Here is a 15326-nt window from a genome sequence, read left to right on the forward strand (position 1 = left end):
GAGCCACTGCTCGCTGCCTCCCTTTGCCCCTTCCTTTCTGCTCTTACTAGCGTCGCAGCAGTTTCTGTGTGCCATAGACCCTGATTTAATTCAAATAGAGTGAACCGGGGAGGGGAAACTGCGTAGTCTAACCTCTAACGAGTAACCGAAAAAATGGGCCCAATCATGACGGGTAGGGGCTGTTTCAGTATTATATTTATTTAGTTTTTAAAAACGAACAGGACTTCTCGAGAAATAAAGCATATTGAAGGAAAAGAGAGGCTCCATATAATTGCGCGTCTGAACCCGCCCTTCTACTTCCTTCCAAGTAGAGATCGGTTTAATATGTTACATAATGTGAGGCCTTTGTATCTTTTGCTGTGTAGCCTTTATTCATACAACTACGTATTCACATTAGTAAACAGGTGATCTTGCTTAAGTTTATTTGGGGGAAAAAAAAACACTTTCAGATGAGGGATCTACAGAGTGTAGGCACCCCTTTCCATTTTTCTTGAAATGTATTTTTTTCTAGGCCCATGGCTTACTAATAGCATTTTCCCTGGATTGTTATTTTGTCATACATATTCTGCAGCAGTAAGTAAAGAATTGTTTTAGGTTTGCACGAGTTTAAATGAAAATGTAACTAAATGGTTGGAAACAACAAAGTTGTCTTCTATGGAATTACATATTACACCCATAGTATGATAATTATTGTAGAAGTGGGGCAGCATTTTTAAATTATTATTTATTTATTTTTATAGTGAAACTTCTAAACCAAGATTTTGTATATTTTTAAGAGTAATTGGGCTGTGGAAAGTCCTTTCAAAGAGACATCAGAGCAAAGAAGTGAAGGAGGAGAAATTACTGTACAGCATCATCTGGTGTGTCAGACTTACAAGAATAGTAAAATTTGTGGGATTATGAAACTCTTTGAATAGTATGATGACTTAAAATGTGACAGGCATGTGATCACCAGTGTTGGGAATAATGCAGTACCACGTAGTGTACGAAAAACTGGAACTCTATATTTAAACCAAGTTCCCATTTCATTCTACTGTAACTGCCAGTTTGAAATTACATGTTTTAAAAATGTTTCATTGATAATTAAACCATATGTTACTCCTACAGTGTCAAAAAGGCTAATTGGGTCACTACACTTGAGCAGAATTAAAGAATGGGTGTAAAGTAGAGCTTGACAATGTAGGCATTTAGACACCTAATTGTAAATATTTAATGGATTCTTAACATTTGTCTATCTACTTATTTCGTACTAAAAGTTGAAAGTGTCAGCCTGTTGAACCATCGTGGTGTCAGTTTAGCCAGAGAGGCAGTAAGTTTTTAAGCTATGTAGTCAAATGTTTGTAATACTTTAGGTGGATGAGGGTATTGCTGAGTACTCGGTTGTTAAAGTGTAGTTATAAAACAAAGTCACACTGAAAATGTTTTGTTTCAAAAATCGAAAAGTGATAGAGTGATTATAAATGACTCTTTGTTTCAGTGTAGATTATTATGATATTATTATATCTAATTTTGTCTAGTTTAGTTGAAGTGGGCTTTAATGTTACTATGTTAGCTGCAGCATGAGTAGTTATTTGTGATATTAGTATTGAAGGGGAAAAGTGAGAAATTGCACCTCTAATGTCTAGAAGAGAGCGGGCAGCACCTTGTCAAAGTGAAATTTTATGATCAAAAACCTCAGTAATATTTGGACTCTTGCTTGCTGGTAACTAGGTTTTAAAATTTTTCTAATGTGCTCATATAGGTAAAGTGGGTGTAAATATTTACCTCATATTCTTTTTAATTTTAGAGTTACAATGCAGCATTATTCTACCACCCCTCACAATCCCTTAAAAATATTAATGCAGTGCCTTCAGTTGATCTCTATTAAAAGCTACAGGTTTATGTTTCCTCTCCGTTCTGTGGTATTTGCTTTCTCACACTCTTTGCAGAGCACCGATGTGCTGTTTCAGACATTCTGTGACTCATCATTCTTCAGACCCCTCTGGCAAAATAGGCTCCCACCCCCCATTTCCTGATAAACTGTGACTCTCTACTTGTACTTGCTCACATGTGCTGTAGCCAGACTGCAGAGAACCCCCACCCTTCTTTTTTTTTTTTTTTTAATTTTTTTTTCTTGCAGTGCAAAGTTGCTAATTCAAATTTGCTGTGATAGGGACAGCTTTGGATCTTTCTTTTTTCTTTCTTTCTTTCTTTCTCTTTCTTTCTTTCTTTCTTTCTTTTTTTTTTTTTTTTTAACACTTACTCGAGGAGTTGGCCTTGGCTTCAGCTCTGCACCATTAAATGGAAGCTGTCAAATGGTCAGTCACTTTTCTGGAGCAGTTTTAAGCACTGGTCATTCTAGTTAAGCCTCAAGCTTAGATGTGATCTTTTGAAAATGTGTGCTGATTTGCATGATGATTTCTCTCTCCCTCCCTCCCTCCCTCCCTTTCTCTTCCATCCTCCAAAGCATATAGTTTAAGGCTGATGGTACTAGTTACAACAGCTAATTGCCTTGCCACATCTTTAAATACTGCCCTTCTATTGGCTTTATTATTATTTTCTAAAAATGTATTTTTGCGTACACTAAGTGCTATAGTGCATATAGCCTTACATTTCTTTAACTAAAAAGTTGTAAGGTTAAGCAGTGTAAGGATTAATTAATCTGACTTAAAAAAAAAAAAATGTCAGTTTTATGTATAATTGTTATTGTTTCATCACATTTTTTTGTAAATCTGTTCAGTGGGGAAGTGTACTTTTGAGGTCATCCTAAAGTGAGATTATGTGTCTCGAACACTGAAGTGATTAGGCTGGTCTGTGTTCAGAATATTAGTAATTTCAAATGGTCAGGTACAGCTCTCTAAAACATGTCTTTAAAAAATATATATATATTTATTTTTATTTTTTTTAAGTGAAGTTGTGCCTCAGACAGCATGTTTAGAAATGTATCAGCTGTTACAATGCTAGGGAATAATCTACTTGATGATTACATTTTAGATTTTAGGTAAGTAATATGATAACCTGCTGCAGCACCAGCAGTAAGATTAAACATGGCAAGAGTCTGCCTCCTGGTTAGACACATGGTGTTTTCATTGGTCTTTTTCTGTGGCACAAACTTTTTTCTTTTCTTTTTTTTTCCACACGAGGGTTATAGAGTATCCCACAGTATTAACTAGTATGCCATCAGATTGGAAATATTTAATTATCCAAAAATTTTCAAGGCATTTTTATGTTATTATTTTTATTTTATTGCCCTAAAACAAATTACACCTTACCCACTACCCCCAGTAAGGGAATGTGTTTGTGTTCACATAGACCAGATATTTTCATACAGTGTGACAAACAGTGTTTTATTTAGTTAGTGTTAAGTTTTAAAACTACTTTGGTTTATTTCCAAAAGTAATATAAACCTATGTAATTTTGGGTTTATTGCTTTATCTTGTGTCGATTCACTGGTGTGTAACGGTCCCTGTAGCTGTAAGCAGATAAGTCGAGCCTAATAAGGAACATGGTGAAAACGACAATCATTCTTGTAATGTTTTTTTTTTTCTTTTTCAGACTTAACACACACAATAATCATAATACACTGTTTGTATTTATTTTTTATTTGTGTTGTTTAAAGTCGGCCAACTGCAGCAAAACTTTACATTTTTTAAAAGCCTTATTTTTGGCAGATAAGACTTTTGCTTGTGTTGTGTGCTTAACTTTTTTTTTTAAACACTGAACTAGGACAAGTTACTAAATTTCACCTAGACATTGTGCTTTATAAGCAAAACAACAAAAACAAGTATAGTCTGTGTTTGTGTAATTGCTGCATGAGTGTATGGGTGTGTGATTCAACTCTTTCTCAGTTTGCCTTTCCTTCCTCTTTTTTTCTCCTCTTACATATGTAAGCATGCACATTCAACATACATGCTTACTTAGATCCTAATTTCAGTCTTACTCATCGATCTGTAAGTACTGCTTGAGTGTAATGAAAAAACTTCTAGCAGCCATTTTAAAGGTTGTGGTAGTTGGGATTTTTTTTCTTTCTTTTTTTTTAGTATTATTTTTTTCAGGGTATTTGGAGCCCAAGGTTTTCTTAACTAACCTCATGCTGTTGGTCAACTATAAATTGGGTTCTCAGGTCGTACTTTTGATATTGCATCACAGTTTACAGCATTGTCTGCATCCTGTTTATGGCTGCTCTGTCTTTTGCGACAGTAGGAGGAAACTTGAGAGAGTTCAAGTATAGGAGTAAAAAACTGGAGAGACCAGAAATGTATTTGGTTAGTACTTAGTGGTACTCAGTTGAATTACTGTTTATACTGTAGTTCAGGTACAGCAGTTGTTTGGATTAAATATTTCACCACACATTGTGGACGTACTTGTATATTTAGATGACAGACACCGCTGTTTGGCATGGGGGAGTCTTACAGTGTGGTCCGTACTTTCTCTGGAAGTGGTTAAAAATGGCTTTAACTATAAATAAACACTTAAAAAATTAAATGAATGGAACAATGAGTCAAATTAAGCTTTGCATATTAGTTGATTAGATAGCCTTTGTGTTAGTGTTGTTCTGTGAGATGGGTTTATTCAGTTGTTGATCCTGATGTATATGTTTTGTAATGCTTCTGCAGTTTGTTTGAAAAAAATATTGCTGGAGCTTCTAGGGAATCCCAGTCACTGCTTTACATGTGTGAGTGGCCATGCAAATGTAACTGGCTTTTCTTGAATTAACACATACTGTCATTACAGCGCTGTTTTTTTGTTTTTTTTTTCTAGAAAGGAACAAAGCAGTTCTTTATTGGTAGCATCCTTGGACTACTGTGAACAGTAAAACTATTCATCACCTTCTGAGTTGCTCTTAAACAGCTCTCAAAGGTATCTGCCTCTTTTTTTTTTTTTTTATTAATTATTTTTTTCTTCCCCCCTCTTGGGGGGACAGTTGAGTCCTTTGTTATTTTGTGGACTGATCTATTTTGTGCGGAGATGATGAAAAGATCTCATGCTGTGTAAATATTGCCCAGTAGTTGGTGAAACATTTCATCATTAATTGTAAAGCTGTGGCACAGTGAACATAGTATATTTTTACCCTGTGCAGTTGTCTTGTCATATGCAGAACAACAATGATTTGGCTAGGCTAATCCCTGATGTTTATCTGGCTTACATGCTACATGAAACGGATTTGTAATTGGGTAAGGATATAGCTTGCTTGTAAAATGGAGAAGAAAATGTCTTCCAGTGTGGTTCCATGCACTGTAACTCTGGGATGGCCAAATAGTTTTAATCAGTGATATTTTTTGCAAAGACCTTGTCACATGGATGGATGTGATTGCTGTTCCCTGTTTTTTCGCAGTTGATGATTTCAATGCGGATCTCCCTTTACTTTGTGCTTATACTTGCAGAAGACTCTGTAAAACAGACAAGAAGAGGCTAACCCAGACCACTTGATCTGGGGAGGTGATGGGTTGTCATGTCCATGTCCCTTTTGCCCAACTGGGTGTAGGAGGTTACTTGACCATTCAACCTTGGGGTCAGGTGACTCTTTAAGGTCATTGTATGGGTAGCAAGTGTCTGTAGGAATGGGTTAAAAAGGCTGAGCAGAGAAGATGACATGTCCGGGCATGCTTCCTTTAAAGGAGAGAGAGAAAAATAGGGAGAGGTTAGAGTCAGTGATGTGAACACTTCCACCTGGACTTGGAAAGAAATGATCAGCTTATAAGGAAATTGCACAACTTACCTGGTCTGTTTCTTTGTGTGCTTTTTGTTAAGTATTTTAGGTTTGTTTGATTGCAACTTCAGTGTAGATCAGGCTGTTCTGCAAAAAAAAAAAGGTGTGTACAAACTAAATATGAGATGAGAAAATTATACATGATTATTCTGCAGGAAAGTAGATCCACTGTAACAATAGTGGGCTGTCATTGTTTTTATAACTAGCAAAACCTTTTTGTAAATCAGTGAATTTATATTTCTCATAAATTTATTTATTTATTTTTTATGATTTTAAAAATGTGTCTGATGTCATTTCTCACCTGCAGCTTTGCAGAGCATACTCGTGTCTTCTGTCAATTTTTTATTTTATTTTATTTGAATGGCTATTGCAAGTTATTCTGTTTACAAAGCTTAAAAACTGCAAATCCCTGTGATTGGGAAGTAAGTGTGTGTAGCATTTTTGTTTGAAGACTAGTGTCTAATTTTTGTTGCACTCCTAACAAGGCAGTGTGGACTTTATTAGCCTAGGAATAAAACAAGAATTTGCCCCACAAATTTGGCAATTGCACAGTCCTGGTTTGTAGTTTTAAATTAACAGCAGCTTCAAATGTCTTAAAACTCTGTTTTCTTAGTAACAATCTTATTTTTATTCATTTTTTTTGTCATTTAGAAGGTGCAAAAAATATTTTAGGTATGCATGATATCAACTGTAAAATTAGAATTAAGGAAGTGTTTAATTTCATACTGACTTAGCTTGTACTATGTTTTTTTCCATGTGTTTTTTTAATGTTAGGCAATAAGGGACATTATCTTTGAATTAAGGACTAGACTTCTACTTATAAACTGGGTAAGTAGAAGAGTGAAGTGGAAAGGGGGCAAAAAAAAGTAAACCACACCAAGTGGTTTTCACTGTTTTTCCACCCACCTGGCACTCTCAGGTAGGTCTGGCTGAGTTGTGCTGTGTCACCTGTGTTGACTACATTGGGTTACGCAATTGGGCTGTAATCATGAATGCCTCTCATTAATAAAGGTGTTTAATTTGCCTGAAGTCAGAATCACGCGATGTCCTTTAGATATCAGAAACTTTGCGGTAATGGCACAGGAGGTAAAATCAACATTTCTATGCAGGCTGGTATAACAAGTTTTAGTTTGCCAGTCATCATAGTTCAAGTTGCATCTGTTTAACACTTTATTGAGAAATACAACGTGTTTGGGGATTTTTAAAGTCAAATTCAAATTAAAGACTTTTGTCTGTTACAGTATAACAGATGAAAGCAGTGCCTTTGTGCCACTATTGTTGTTATCCCTACTCACACCTTCATTATTACATGAAAAAAAAAATGTTTTTGGCTTTTCTTTTCTTTTTAGTCTTTCATGTGAACTAGACTGGAGTTTGTGTGAGAAAGAAAACAACTGCTGAACTTATCAGTGTCTTTTTGGAGAGGAAGTATGCAAGAGACTTTATCAGATTCAGGCTATCATGTCCATTTCAGACTAAGGTCATAATTACAGGTCCATTGAGACCTCTAGTGGTAACAATTGTTGGCCTAAATCTCCCATGGGATTATTATCGGGATAATGTTTGTTTTAACACCTACATGTTTTAAGATTTAAATGTTTTGTTGACATTTACTACAGCAGCCTAAAACTTTTTTACATGAAGGTTGGCACATTCTTCAGTTGAAATAACTGGAAGATATTTTATTTGCTGAGCTGTTGTTTTATGTTGTGGGCAAATTGCTTTTTTTTTTTTGCATTTGCATTTGCTTTCATCTACATTTCCGATGACCTATTGTGTGCTGGCTCCTGAAAAGGCAAAATATCTGTTAGTATTCATGCGAATTTTATATTTGTGGTCTCTCCATATGACCCCCTTACTTTGTTTGAATTTTAATTTTTTAAAGTAAACTATTATTCTTATTCTTTTGATTTTGCCCTATTTTAAGATGAATTTTAAACCTAAGTTATTTTCAGTAGTTTCTATGGAGTATGAACAGTGAACTGCACTATATGCTAGCTTTACACTTGGGAGTTTGAACATCTGCCAGTAGCACTAATGGAAGTAGAATGAAAATGCAACAATAGTTTGCAAATTTACATTAGGGAGAAATTTAGTAATGATTTCTGACTTTTAGAAAAGTGCCTTGTCAAATAATTTTACACTGCTGACATAAATCAGTCCATGCCTTATTTGCAAGGGTGTAAATAAATAGTCATTTAATTTTGACTCCTACTTGTGTTTTTTAATAAAAGTAGATTGCAAAATCTTTAAACTTCAGATGTAAAACTATAAGTACATTACGAAGTCAGTGGACATTGGTGCTCCTATAAGCTGCTTGGCTCAAAGTTGAGGGGAATCCTAATTGTAGAGCATACAATAATATTTCTGCCACATTTTAAATGTGGCAACAGTTTGGGGAATAAATCTTCTAGTTTCACCAGTGCTTCCTGCATTGAGCAATATCTATAAAGAAATATATTTCCAAGTTTTGTGTGGAAGAACTCCACTGGCCTACACACAGCTCTGACCTCAATCCCTTCGAACAGCTTGTGGATGAACTGGAGGCCGACAGCTAGCCAAGGGTCCAGGCCTTATCATCCAGCATCATTGTCCGACCTTACATTGTGGCTAAATTGGTGCAAATCTTGGCAGCCAGGCTTTGAAATCGTGATAAGTGATTTCCTGGAAGAGTGCAGCAGCTTAGTAATGCCCATAGAGTTTTGAGATGAGGCTTTCAACAAATGCAAGAGTGTTAAACTCTCCTGTCCACATACTTTTCAGCACAAAGAACACTTTAATACTTAATGTTAATATTTTGAGAATGACTTCTGTATTATGTTAAACCTTTTCTCTCTTTTTCTTTTTCTTTTTGTTTTGTGTGTTTCAGATGCCAAGTCTCCTTGGCCACTTTAGGAGAAGACTGAAAACTTCAATCTGATTCTGGTGATCACCTGAACGTCTTTAGGTGGTTTAAATAATAGGTAATGGCTCTGTATCCATCCGTAAACACGTGCTAAGGATTAGAAGGTCAGAAGATGAAGACAGCGCAAATAACACAGAAGCAGAGACGGTTTTGAATGGAAGGACCGCAGCAGCAGTTCTGGTGATGTTGTAGCAGCACGGAATGGTTTGTGGGTTATACTGAGATGCAGGCCATACTGTGCTGCCGCACTAAAGCCTGAATATACTACATAGATATCCTCTCACAGTCCCTCCACCAAACATACTGTTGCAGTGAAAGCTTGAGGTAACAGGTAACGTACTGTCACTTTTGCATAAAACTGTCTTTACTGACTTGAATTAATTTCTCATAGCCTTTCTTCTCCCTCCCCCAGCTGTGATGAGAAAGTTGTTTGGGCTTCCCCATTGTCATTTTCTGGTCGCCTTACTGTAGCAGCACGTAAATATTGGAGTTAACACTCTAGCTGAAGTCTCCAGTATTGATCGTACTGCTGAAGCAAAGCGGGCCACTCACATTCACAGCAACTAACCACCACTGAGTGTACTCAGACCACTCAGGTGGTGGCAAACAGAGGCTGGCCTTTAGAAATGTTTACAGGTACAGGTTGACTCACTGATTCTTACTTAATATCTATTCCATATTGTATTGACATGTAAAATATGTATACTACATTTTATTACACTTCACTATTATGTGTAAACCTTTTGAGAATAAAAACGTTTTAATTCGGTTTTGTCTGCAGTGTGTTTTCAAGTTGTCATGCTAAACTTTGTGTCGGTGTGATGTGTTTAGTAGTCTTTAGTTTAAGGGACAGGAAAAGCGTTTGTGTTCCTGATAGCGGAAACTATTAAGGCGGCTTTAAGAAGCGCCGCCGTCCTTGAAGAAGAAATGCTCACAATGGCCTGCGTGGCCTTCCTGCAGCGCTGCTGGGATATTTGGGCCTATTCAGCAAAGCGCGGTGACACAGATTTGCTTCGGATTCAAATCGTTACAATCATGCTTGGATTGTCGCCCAAACACCAGGAGTGCTTATGAAAAATCAAGATGAATTCACTTTCTGTTATGTGTTTAAAAATAAATAAACAAAAATAAAAACAAAATACGGTTTTTAAAAATAATTTGTGAACCTAAGTTTGTTCGATAGTTGTGTGTTGTTGTTTTTTTTGTTTTTTATTTTTTAATAACTTGCTTATAGCGGTCAGAATTTACCTTATTCTTTTGCATTATAACTGCCTTTATATTTTTAATCTATAGCGATATATTTTGTGCACTAACTGCAGTTGTGCTCGGGCGGCGGGCTTAGCCCTCCATTTTAAGTGCTGCCAGGATGACGCTGACGATGATCCAGATTCAGACTCCCTTAAATAAAAAGCGTTTAACTTCGATTTACAGGCCTTTGGGATAGGGTCGTTTAAGCTGGTTAATATCTGTATTCTTTCAAAACATCACGTAGGCTTTATGTGGGTGTATAAATTAGAAAAGATTAATAGAGATGTTGACTGCGTTGTTACACTCCTGTAAAGTTATACATACCAGACCTTTCCGTTTTTTAAAGTTTGTATGAAACACATACCAAGTGCTTGCATTTTCTTTCTTTTTTTTCCTTGGGAACACTGAATTCTGTCTAGTCCAACATTTCCCCTTTTACTGACGAAACGCAGCTGCAGCAGTTTCCTTCCATTTGGCCTTATGCGCCTTTTTTGTTATTATTAAAAGTTCAGAAAATCACGTATTTATGGAACTAAGAGAAAAATAGAATTGGTGCATTTAACAAGGGTGATATTTATGAATTTCTAATAAAAGTGGCAGGGATTTTATTATCCCTGATTTATTTCTTTGCAAGAACTTTTGAGTTTTATGAAATTATACAAACAATATAGCCCTCGTACTTGTATATACACATTAAGCATATTTTATACCATTCATACGGATTTACTAAATTATCTATAATGTCTTAATCTTTAATATTGCCAAGACTATACGGTGGACTTAAAACAGGTGTGTGTGTGTGTGTGTGTATTGACGGGGTAGGTGGGAAAGGGGGGAAAAACAGTACTTATAATTTTGGAAATATTTATATCTTGTCTTTCTAAATGCTATGATTTAAATGCCAAGTGTTGCATTTAAATTCCATTATTTTGCGCATTAGAAAAGCAACAGACTCCGCACACATCAAAATGTGGAAGCAATGATAATCGATGTGCAGTCTGAAATTCCCTATAGTGACTTAAAAATGCATATATAAACAATTCTATCACTGCTGATATTTTAAAAAAAAAATGCATATTTACCTGCTTATACCTTTCAACGCATTTTATTACCTTTACCTACATTAATATACGACTGTACATTAGTTCCCATATCCACCCCCACACCAAGAGAAAATTGGTTCCTGGGTAAAATGTGTACCCGCTAATGAGAAAAATAATGGGAAAACTCATTATTCAATAAGGCAGCAATTAAAAAAAATTACAATCACATGCTGGGTTTAAAAACGTCCCAGAGTACTGGAAATGTTCCAAAAATGTGATATTTGCTACACTGAAAAGATTATTCACAAATTATTTGAATATTTAGTGACCGCCGATTGTCCAGATGAGAGCTTGGAGTTTTTTTATTCTCACTTTTGGTATAAAGCGGTTGACCGTACGCTTTATGGCCGTGTTAAAAAGTCAGTTATACAGCCGCCCAGTAGTTTTGTTTCATTTTTATCTAGTTAACATTTAACAGGCTGTGTTTATATTTGCGTGAGATTAAAATTAAATATTAATGGAGACTCCTACTTTTATACCCATGCTGTATTTGCCTAGCAACAGAAAGCTATATATATGTACATGCGTGCCATGACGTAGATCCTGAATTATGGTCAGTGCTGACATCACTGATTCGCTTTGTGGTGTGATCTTATGGAGTCTCCCTCTCCAAAATGCATATAGGGAATACATAAACAACAGGATAACTGATCCTTAGACACAATCCACTGTCCTTTTACTCTGATCCATTTAAAAAAGAGAGAGAGAGAGAGAGCCAAGTATCTGATTTGAGTTAACCCAGATTAATTCAATTTAACCAGTGTTTTGAGTTTTAGGCCACAAAGTTACTTTCATTTCTATTCAGACGCACAGCAGAAAACCAGAGAATATACACACACTTCTATTAATTACCCACTCTGCAGGATTGACTTCACTGTCTGGACACAGTCATGCAATGAATGAGTCGCATAACAACAACAAAAATAGTATGCACCACTGCCTGCAGATCTATGATCTGACAGACACCTATAAGGATGTAAGGTTTCATCCACACACGTCAACGAGCGGTGTGATCACCGGGAGCTGCTGTGTCTGCAGCCTGCTGAATTTTTCACACGGGCCCTGTTATGTAACGCTTATAACCTTGAAGAGGCTGCAGAATCACTGTGGCGCAGAAGCCTCTGTGGGAGAGAGGCCGGGAATCACACTGCATTCTTTCATTACGCACTTGCTTACTTCATCGAATTGCATTTACATGTATACATTTGGAAAAAGCAGCCCGTTCTGAGCTGTCGCATTAAATAAAAACAAAGAGTTGACTCAAATTTCTCAGATTTATTTGTGAAAATCACGTTGAACAAATATGAAATTGTTTTTGTTTTTTTTGTTTTTTTAGGAAAAAAAAAAGGAATCGATTGCACATGGAAAAAGGTGAATTGGTGTTTACTTGATGAAAAGACAGGCTATAACCTCAGAGGATTAAGGGTTGATTCGTTTGATTCTATGGCTTCATCGAGGTTGCAGCTTGTTCAATAAGGCAAAAAACAAACAAACAAAAACAACTAAGACACGGTAAACAATTAGATGTTTTAAAGTACTCGCTAGAGTTTTACATCTCACTTGTCATGTGTAAATTATCTGACAGCTGTGAGTTAACGCTGTCTAGTTAGTGGGTAATTTATAACTGTCAATAAAGCGGGCAGTAGAGTCGATTAACTGCATGATATATTTCTGACCTGCATCAACCACATCTATGTAAATGTCCTTGATTTCCTGGAGGCACGCACCGGCATGTGCAAAGAGAGAGAAAAGTGCAGCGAGAAGTGATTCAGCCTCCCTGGTCACATACGCTGTGAAGGTGTGCGGCAGCAGCAGAGGCAGCACCAACGAGCTGATAAGTGTGAGGATAAGAATGCTGATCCATCTGGGCACTGCCATGCGTTTGTTCCCTATTCGGTAGGAGCCACTCTCGTGGGGGACCGACATCCTGTCCACTTCCCTGAGCCTCAATGAATCCCAGTTTTTAACGTCGAAATTACGCACAAGGGGACCGACGTCCATGTCTTTCCGAGACGGCAGTGGAGTATTGTTAAGCAGCTTTAACTTGTCCCGGAACTCTTGCATCTGCTGCAGAAAGCACAGGGTGTCGGAAACGCTCCCGAAAGACCCAGCGATGCTGAGCGCCCGTTTCTGCTCCTCCAGCGCTGCGCTCAGCTTGCTGATCTCCGGGTCGTATGCTTGCATCACCACCAGCTTTAGTGTTTCGAAGTCGGACAGCATCTCATTCTTTTTGCATTCAAGGGCACTGATGAGTTTCTCGAAATAGTTTTTTACCTTCTCTGCGTCCTTACTGACCGACAGAAGCGCTCTTTTCTTACTGGCTTGTAGTGTATCCAGGCAGGACAGGTAATCTGCGCTACGCCAGTTCTTCACCCCGCAAAGCAGCTCATCAAACGCCGCCTTCTCCCGTTCATACGCATCCTCCAAAGAGCAGAACTTGTGCCCTTCGTGGTCATTCGTCGCTGCGCAAAATCCACATATTAGTTTCAAGTCGGTGGCGCAAAATATGTTAAGAGGCTGACCGGAGTGTTGTTTACATGCAGACATTTTGGGTATAACCTTTATTTTGCTGAACTTCTCGACTATCCCGCGCAGAGAGTAGTTGATCTGCAGGCTGTTTGCGCCGTTGTGGGGGGTCTCTTTGCGGCAGGTGGGGCATTTGAAAGGTGTCCTAAAAGCTGGACCTCGATTCCCCTCCAAGAGTCCCTCCAAGCATTTCTTGCAAAAGCTGTGTGAGCACAGCAAGACCCGCGGGTCCTCGAACAGACCGCAGCAGATTGGGCATGTAAGTTCCTCTTCTAGCTGCTCCATTGCACCCTGCAAACACATCATCCAGGCGTCAAATCGATACTCAATTTAGAAAACAAACGAAAAAAAAAAAAAACCCCAACAACAAAACAAAACAAAAACCCAACAGCAAAAAAAAGCACACGATAAAACGCACTACACAATACGCACCCACTAAGGGATGCCTCCCCATAAGGCAGAAGATGCAATATTTGAACACGAAAAACAGTGATGCAGCATCGCAAAGGATACAGATTTGGCTGTCACGTTCCAAATGTGTGTGGAATATCCCCATCCCGAAAGTGAAACCGACTCGGATCCCTGTACGCGCGTAAAAGCTTGGATTGAGCTCTGCCAAAAGCTCCGTTTGAGCAATTTGGGTCACGCAACATCCTGATTTTTGATGTATCTCAGTTGCCAGTTGGCGTTGTAAGAAACTTTTAAAAAGAGAGAGAGAGAGATCTCTGCAGGTTGGATGTGAATCAGAATCATCAGTAACTTTATAGTTAACAGTAAATCATTATCTCCAAGCTGTGTATTGCAAAATAGGACGGTGGTTAGCTGAGCTGAGCTGAGCCCCTAAATCCCCGTCGTCTAACCAATCCAATGCGACAAATTATCGACAAACAGCGCTCGCGTTAGAGTCGATCCTGTTGGCAAGGTACTGAAGGAGGGCTGTGACAGATTTTGCAAGCGCATAGTAACATGCAACTACTGGACCAAAAGATTCACTCACCAGCTGCTGACTGCTGAGACGCACAGTGCAACGCAATCATGGCGCTTGTTGCTGTGCAGACTTCGCCCTTTTCCGGGTTTGGAGTTAACCATTTCAGTGGCGTGCCAAACATTTTCTGCAGCATAAAAACTCCTCTATAACAGCACACTTATAATTCAAACTGCACATAAATCCATACCGAAATGAAAACTATTGGCGTGTTAAAGCGATTTGACAGGTTTCCCCTTGAAAATCGGGAAGTTTACGTTTTTAGCCCTGCGGGTAATTTGCAGAGGATCCCTGCTTGTCTGTTGGGGGAGGGGCTGTTGCTATGCAAAACATTCCAGCGTGAAAAACTGTCAACTAGGTTTTAGTCGCAGCTTTGCCGTTGCACGTTTTTTTTCTGCAGTGGACTACTTCTGTCCCTCGTGTTGGCACTTGTCAATATATACCTGCAAACGATTTACACGCTAAGAGGCGCACGTGTGGACCTCCATCTGTATTAGCTTATATATATATATATATATATATATATATATATATATATATATATATATATATATATATATTACAAACTACATTTAAATGCTTTGCTATTATGGAGCCTCAAGTGTGAAGATAAACTGAAAAAAAAAATAACATCAACAACAAAAGTACATCAGGTGCACTGTGCTGGGCGAAATCAAATCTACATGGGTACTCTTCCATTAATAGGCTATGTATCCACCATTAAAGCTTTGATGTTTTCCCTCCAAAATTCACTCTCTCTTCGTTTCGGGTTATGTAACATCGATATCCAATAGTTACTTAGTCACGTGTAGAAATGTTGACTTTGATTTTCTTCCCTTGTTTCCATGCCATCAGGAGCAACTGCCTATC

The 15326-nt window shown here is 37.8% G+C and overlaps 1 protein-coding gene across 4 annotated transcripts; it reads right to left on the reverse strand.

Annotated features, from left to right (window-relative positions):
- Nucleotides 1-210: 210 nt before the first annotated feature.
- trim13 (tripartite motif containing 13) lies at nucleotides 211-15245 on the reverse strand. 4 transcript variants are annotated; one of them, XR_004843547.2, is made up of 3 exons: nucleotides 12622-14459; nucleotides 5699-5776; nucleotides 211-5589 (listed from the first exon to the last, which is right to left on the reverse strand). XR_004843547.2 is itself a non-coding variant. In XM_006788217.3 (3 exons), the coding sequence occupies exon 3, from the start codon at nucleotides 13754-13756 to the stop codon at nucleotides 12548-12550; it is 1209 nt and encodes a 402-aa protein (XP_006788280.1). In that variant the 5' UTR covers nucleotides 13757-13762; nucleotides 14469-14583; nucleotides 15175-15245; the 3' UTR covers nucleotides 12201-12547. The 4 variants fall into 4 exon arrangements, 3 of the variants coding, with proteins under 3 accessions (XP_006788282.1, XP_006788280.1, XP_006788281.1); XM_006788217.3 differs by lacking the exons at nucleotides 211-5589; nucleotides 5699-5776 and adding exons at nucleotides 14469-14583; nucleotides 15175-15245 and having other exon boundaries at nucleotides 12201-13762; XM_006788219.3 differs by having other exon boundaries at nucleotides 211-5776.
- Between the last annotated feature and the right edge of the window lie 81 nt (nucleotides 15246-15326).

The sequence above is a fragment of the Neolamprologus brichardi genome, chromosome 16 (assembly GCF_056152115.1).
Source record: "Neolamprologus brichardi isolate AB-2024 chromosome 16, ASM5615211v1, whole genome shotgun sequence".
NCBI classification, from domain to species: Eukaryota; Metazoa; Chordata; class Actinopteri; order Cichliformes; family Cichlidae; genus Neolamprologus; species Neolamprologus brichardi.

What these genes read in the sequence shown, in the direction of transcription:
- trim13 (XM_006788217.3), bottom strand. Translation starts at nt 13,756, where the DNA reads ATGGAGCAGCTAGAAGAGGAACTTACATGCCCAATCTGCTGCGGTCTG.